This window comes from Penaeus vannamei, chromosome 12 (genome assembly GCF_042767895.1).
Source record: "Penaeus vannamei isolate JL-2024 chromosome 12, ASM4276789v1, whole genome shotgun sequence".
Classification (NCBI taxonomy): domain Eukaryota; kingdom Metazoa; phylum Arthropoda; class Malacostraca; order Decapoda; family Penaeidae; genus Penaeus; species Penaeus vannamei.
In genome coordinates, this window is record NC_091560.1 from 39,073,707 (window position 1) to 39,081,206 (window position 7,500).

At 36.0% G+C, this 7,500-nt stretch overlaps 1 protein-coding gene across 1 annotated transcript in view; it reads right to left on the minus strand.

Annotated features, from left to right (window-relative positions):
* The window catches only part of LOC138863549 (adhesive plaque matrix protein-like), a 3,931-nt gene extending 3,359 nt beyond the window's left edge, over positions 1 to 572 (minus strand). The window contains exon 1 of the mRNA XM_070127725.1: positions 509 to 572. Coding sequence (XP_069983826.1) covers positions 509 to 572 — 64 coding nt within the window. The remainder of the gene's footprint in view (positions 1 to 508) is intronic.
* Positions 573 to 7,500: the final 6,928 nt, after the last annotated feature.

Below are 7,500 nucleotides of genomic sequence, written 5' to 3' on the forward strand. Positions count from 1 at the left end.
CGCTGGGACATGTATATTCCGAATATGGATCTTTGTGATTATTTAAAAATTCATAACAAAGGAGAGGTGAAGTGAAAGAGGGAAGGGGGAATGTACAACACATGCCAATAAAGAAAGGAATATGCATCGCACACAAACCTGACGACTACATCACAGCCTGCCATTGGTGATGCGGGTGAAATTATCTTGGAGTGTTTCTTGGAAGTAAGTATTCTTTACACACTGCATAGACAGAATATAACCAGCCCCTCTCCTTCATGGCACGAGTCTGCATGGTCTCATGGTCACCCATATTACCCCCCCCCCCACCCGAGAGACAAATAGATAAATAGATGAATAAACAAATAAACTAGTAATAAATAAATAGAATAGAAATAATAGTAACAATAATAATAACATATAGATAATAAATAGTGATAATAATAGTAAGATAATAAATATTTAAAACATCAAACAGGTTTCAGTCAGCCAGACATTTTGCATCATTCCCTTTCAGACTTTTATATACCTTGGCCAGGACCAGCTGCTGAAACTGATTTATCAATGTCGCTTTCACCCAAGGAATAAGCCATACTGTCTCTGTGCCACTCACACAGACGCTACCCCTTGCACTTTTCCATCAGGCGAGTTAACAGAGAATAGTTACATGTCAAAGTTTTCCACTTACCTTCTCGCTATGGCAGATACGACGCTATACAGAGGTCGAGTTCGCCACCAAAATAGACCATGGGCAACGAACTTATTATCAGTCTCTCTGTTACATTTCGTCCCAATTGTAAGACGATCAAGAAAAAGATATGTATCATTATTCATTTCTTTAGTCGTGTTCTTGACAGTGACCTTTGGATACGAAAGAGAGGGAGAAAGGCGGCGGACCAAGAGATAGAAAAAACATGTATAAGGGAAAAATGATAACAGTGATAATGGGTTTGACAATGGAACACGAAGAATAAGCAATTTGGGAACAGTTAACCCTCTTTCCCCTTCTATGTTTTCACTCGGAAAAAAGAAGAAAGAGGAGAGGAAAGAAAAAGGGTTAACGGAGAGGGGAGAAAGAGAGAGAGAGAGAGAAAGCAAATGAAGGTGGACGGTCTCTGCGTCTATCGCTGTCCATGCAACATGCAAACATTATCTCGTTATCTGTAACCCCTTATTTACTACAAACGTATGCTACTGAATTCTAATTTTTAAGTAATTTTTGCCTACAACCTTTTCTGAAATCTTTTTCTGAAATCTTTTCCTGAATCTGAAAGTGAGGAAAAAAGGTACTTTTAACCCCCTATAAACGTTTTCTTACCCAAGCCCCCGAAGACAAGACATGAAAGTTAACAAGCGAGCAGGCGAGTGATTTCAGAGCAAATTGGACGACTACCTTCCATTTGCTTAGTGAAACCGGGAGGCATATACCCCTAGGCTTTATCGCCTTCGTGTCCCATTTTGAACTCCAAACTCCCGTGCTCTTTCTCTCTCTCTCTCTCTATCTATCTATTTATCTATCTATCTATCTCTTTCTCTGTCTCTGTCTCTCTCTCTCTCTCTCTCTCTCTCTCTCTCTCTCTCTCTCTCTCTCTCTATCTATCTATCTATCTATCTATCTATCTATCTATCTATCTCTATCTATCTATTTATTTATCTGTCTATCTATTCATCTATCTATATATCCATTTCTATCTCTCTCCCTCCCTCCCTCCCTCCCTCCCTCTCCTTCTCTCTCTCACTCTCTCTCTCTATCTCTCTCTCTCTCTCTCTCTCTCTATCTATCTATCTATCTATCTAACTAACTATCTATCTATCTATCTGTCTGTCTGTCTGTCTATCTGTCTATCTCTCTCCCCCCTCTCCTCTTCTCTCTCTCTCTCTCTCTCTCTCTCTCTCTCTCTCTCTCTCTCTCTCTCTCCTTCCATCCTTCCTCTCTCTCTCTCTCTCTCTCTCTCTCTCTCTCTCTCTCTCTCTCTCTCTCTCTCTCTCTCTCTCTCTCTCTCTCTCTTAACCCCCCTTACGCTCGTACCCATTCCGAGACGCCGTAACAATTTCCTACATCTTGCCCTCACCTTCAAGACCGGAAATAGAATCCACCCGTTCTAGCTGTGCAATCTAGTACCTCTAGGGATTTTTTTCTTCCTTTTTTTATTTTGGAGGGGAGCCTATTTCCTCTCTTTAGTTACTCTCTCGCCCATTCGAAACGGTTTTGGTATCGCTGCTTGAATTTTTATTATTAATTCTTTATTTTTCAAAATGATTAATTTATGATTCTACGCGTGTGTTCGTACTTATGTTAGTCATACGGTCGTTCTCAAGAAATCTAGTATTATGATCTATCTAACTATCTATCTATCTATCCATATATATATATATATATATATATATATATATATATATATATATATATATATATATATATATATATATATATATATATGTATGTATGTATATATATACATGCTTATCTTTTGCTCAAGTTTTTAGATAGATAGAGAATTTATTGATAGACGGATAGGTATTGTGGATAGGTAGACAGATAGCTTAGTAGGTAGATAGAGATATATAGTAATCATCATGATAATGATGCCGATTAATATTCAGATAATGATAATGATAATAATACCGATTCAGTGGTAGTAGTACTAATAGTAGTAAAAGAACAAATAGTAGTATTAATAGTAGCAGTAGTAGTAATAGTAGTAAAAGAAAAAATAGTAGTAGTAATAGTAGCAGTAGTAGTAAAGGAACAAATAGTAGTAATAGTAGCAGTAGTAGTAATAGTAGTAAAAGAACAAATAGTAGTAATAGTAGCAGTAGTAGTAATAGTAGTAAAAGAACAAATAGTAGTAATAGTAGTAAAAGAACAAATGGTAGTAACAGTAGTAGTAGTAGTAATAGTAGTAAAATAACTAATAGTAGTAGTAATAGTAGCGATAGTAGTTTTGAAAATAATGGTAATGATAATGATAAAGTATCCTGGGAATATCCAGAAGGTTACAAATAGACGAATCTCTATTACAGCTTTCAAATCCCTCATTATGATGCCCCGCTGCCTTTTAAAATCCCGTGATAAATGATCCAAATTCCGTCTTTATGGGATTTTTTTTTTCTCTTTTTAACAAATGTCGTTTGCTTGTTCACTTTTTTGCGGATTTTTTCGTTTCTTATCTTTATCATTCATTTTTCTATATACAGTCCTGTGTTCGGATATCCTTTCTTTCTTTCTCTCTCTCTCTCTCTCTCTCTCTCTCTCTCTCTCTCTCTCTCTCTCTCTCTCTCTCTCTCTCTCTCTCTCTTTCTCTCTCTAACTCTCTCTCTCTCTCTCTCCCTCATTCTCTTATTCTCCTTCGCTTTTCCTGCTTCTCCCTTTCTTTATCTATCATTATATCTTATTCCCTTTTTTTTTGGCAAAGTCCCCCATTCAACCCATCACTGACCACGGTCGCCTCATGACCATAAAAGGAGGTCTTTCAAAATCGAATGTTTATGAAGTGGAATAAATTGCGTCCCAAAAAAATCCTTCTTCAAGATTTTCACTCCATTTTCTGGTCTTTCTCTTCCTCCTCCTCTTCTTTCTTCTTCTTCCTCTCTTTCTCTCTCTCTCTCTCTCTCTTTCTCTCTCTCTCTCTCTCTCTCTCTCTCTCTCTCTCTCTCTCTCTCTCTCTCTCTCTCTCTCTCTCTCTCTCTCTCTCTCTCTCTCGCTCTCTCTCTCTATCTATCTATCTATCTATCTATCTATCTATCTATCTCTCCCTCTCTCTCTCTCTCTCTATCTATATATCTATCTATCTATATCTCTCTCTAACAGCAATAAGAATAATAACATCTAAAATGATAACAATGAATTGATTATGTAATTATGATAATAATGGGGTATTGATAATGGAAGTGGTAAAAATGTTGTTGATATAGCAGTAGTGATAAATTCATTATAATATCAATAATGATAATAATAGTTATAATGATGATAATGATAATAATAATGATAACAAAAAATAATAGTAATGATAGTAATAATAATAATAATAACAATAATGATAATAATAATAATAATGATAATAGTAAAGATGATGATGATAATGATCACTATTATCTTTGTAATTATCACTTTCATTATCATTATCATATGAAGATAATGATAATAATATGCAAATATGAACCATAATAACAAAGATAATCGTTATCGCGATGACAATAATACTATAACCAATAACAACACCGATAGTAATAGCAATATCAGTAGAAGAAACGAGAGAACAGAAGAAAAAGCAAAAAACAAAATAAATAAGAAGAAAACACAACAACAAAAAATAAATAAAAACAGATAAATAAATAAAGAACAGATAAATAAATAAAAGGAAGAGAGATCACCTTCTCTGCGCTAGGTATTTGCTAAGGCAAGCAACCTCTTTCTCTCCTGGTATCTGCCACCTGTCCCTTGTTTAGCTAGAACACACCTCCCTGCTTTAATCTTCTCCGTCTTCCTCCTCCTCCTTCTTCCGAGGTGGTGCCTCCCGGAGACAAATAAACAAGGAAGAGCTGAGAATCACGTCGCGGGTTTGTTTGTTTTGCTGTTTCTTCACTCTGTTGTCGGTGTCTGTCTCTGTTTGTTTGTCTCTCTGCCTCTCTACCCTGTCTCTCACTCACTTTCTCTGTCTTATTCTCTCTCTCATTTTTTCTGTCTTTCTCTCATTCTCTCTCTCTCGCTCTCTCTCTCTCTCTCTCTCTCTCTCTCTCTCTCTCTCTCTCTCTCTCTCTCTCTCTCTCACTCTCTCTCTCTTTCCGTGCCTCTCTCTCTCTCTCTCTCTCTCTCTGTCCCTCTCTTTCTCTCACTCTCTCTCTCTCTCTCTCTCTCTCTCTCTCTCTCTCTCTATCTCTCTCTCTCTCCATCTCCATTTCCATTTCTCTCTCTCTCTCTCTCTCTCTCTCTCTCTCTCTCTCTCTCTCTCTCTCTCTCTCTCTCTCTCTCTCTCTCTCTCTCTCTCTCTCTCTCTCTCTCTTTCTCTCTTTCTCTCTCTCTCTGTATCTGTCTGTCTCTGTCTGTCTCTTTCGCTCTTTCTCTCTTTCGCTCTCTCTCTCTCTCTGTCTCTCTCTTCACGCTCCATCTCCATCTCTCTCTCTCTCTCTCTCTCTCTCTCTCTCTCTCTCTCTCTCTCTCTCTCTCTCTCTCTCTCTCTCTCTCTCTCTCTCTCTCTCTCTCTCTCTCTCTCTCTCTTTCTCTCAATCTCTTTCTCTCAAACTCTTTCTCTCAATCTCTCTCTCTCTCTCTCTCTCTCTCTCTCACTCACTCTCTCTCTCTCTCTCTCTCTCTCTCTCTCTCTCTCTCTCTCTCTCTCTCTCTCTCCTCTCTCTCTTTTTCTCCCCCTCTCTCTCTTACACAATCTCTTGCTCAATCTAGTCCTTTTATCCGCACAATATTCAGCCATTTTTGACCCTTTAATCCTCGCCACTTTATTTACCTTTCCTTTCCTATTATCATCATCGATCCCTTTCTCCTCCCTTCCTTCTCTCCCCTTTGGCTTGCGTTTTTTTTTTTCGTCGCTTTTTCTCATTAGTCGTTTAAACAATGTTCACAACACAGAGGCCATACAAGACTGAATTAAACCCTTGTTCCCTTCCTCCACTATTTTGAAAAGGGGCAGAGAGAGAGGGGGAGGAGAATAGGGGAAAGGAGGAGAGAGAGAAGGAAGAAAGGAAGATGAGAAGAGGTTAAAAAGGAAGAGGCGAGATAAAAAGCAGAATAGGGGAAAGGAGGAGAGAGAGAGAGAAGGAAGGAAGGAAGAGGCGAAATGAAAAGCAGAATAGGGGAAAGGAGGAGAGAGAGAGAGAAGGGAAGAAGGAAGAGGCGAGATAAAAAGCAGGAGAATAGGGGAAAGGAGGAGAGAGAGAAGGAAGGAAGGAAGATGATAAGAAGAGGTTAAGAAGGAAGAGATGAGATAAGAAGCAGAATAGGGGAATGGAGGAGAGAGAAGGAAGGAAGGAAGATGAGAAGAAGAGGTTAAGAAGGAAGAGGTGAGATAAGAAGGAGAATAGGGGAAAGGAGGAGAGAGAGAAGGAAGGAAGATGAGAAGAAGAGGTTAAGAAATAAGAGATGAGATAAAAAGCAGGAGAATATGGGAAAGGAGGAGAGAGAGAAGGAGGGAAGATGAGAAGAAGAGATTAAGAAGGAAGAGGCGAGATAAACAAAGGGGAAGAGAAAGACAGGGCATAAAGGATAGACAAAGAAATTTCTTATGACCTGACAAGAGGTGAGAGGAAGATGAGTAGACGAGGTAAAGAAGGAAGAAGAGAGAGAAAAAAGGGAAAAGAAAGACAGGGCAGAAATGACAAAGAAATTTCTTATGACTTGACAAAGGACGAAGGTGAAATTTTGTCTCTTGACTGTCCATCATCCCTTTCCTTTTTCTCTAATTATTCTTCTCTTTCTGTTCTTATTTTCAAAAATATAATCATCGCATTTTTTTTTTTCTTTTTTTTTTTACTTTATTGTTCATTTCCTTTTAATTGTCATATTGCTTAATCCCGTACAATTTCTTACGGTAAAAATAGTGATATGTATTCACACAGTTTATGCACAGTTGGTTTATATAAGTATCATGTATTCATATATTCATAAAATAAATGCAAACTCTCATATTGTAATCCATTAAAAGGTCATAAAATCTCTTCTTGGATATTATTGACAGGTAGTTAGGTAAAGAAAAAAGATATCTTGAAATGAGCAAGGATATATGTAAATAAGATTATGCATATTATCATAATTTATATTTTAATCTCTCGTTATCATTCTTTTTGCATTTATTTACGTTTCATTTCTTCAGTGTCATTTCTATAAATCTGTTATCATTATTACTGTTATCATTATCATTATTATCATTTTCATTATCATCATTATTATTGTTATTGTTGGTGTTGTTTGTTGTTGCTACTATATTTACTGTCATCATTATTATCGTTATCGTTATTATCATTACTACTATCATTATTATTACTATTAACATCATTATCATCATCATCATTTTTATGTTATCATAATTATCTTTATTGTTTTTTACTTTCTGATTATCATCATCATTTTCATAATCGTCATAATCAATAAAAGTGTTATTATCATTATCATCCTTATAGGTGCCATCATTATCATTATTATATTTATCACTATTGTTAATGCTATTACTATCATTATTATCATTGATGTTGTTGCCATTTTCATGATCATTATCATTATTAGCACTTTAGAAATTATCATTGCTATTTCTATCATTGATATTACTATTATTATTATCATTGTTATCATAATTGTTGTTAATATTATTGTCATCACTGTCATTATAAACATTATTATTCTCATCATTATTATCAATGCTATCATTATCATTAATACCATTATTATCTCTATTATTTTTGCTATCATTATCATCAATATCATTATCCTTGTTATTATCATCATCATCATTATTATTTCTATTGTCATTATCATTATTGTTATTGTTATTATTATTATCATCATCGTCGTCG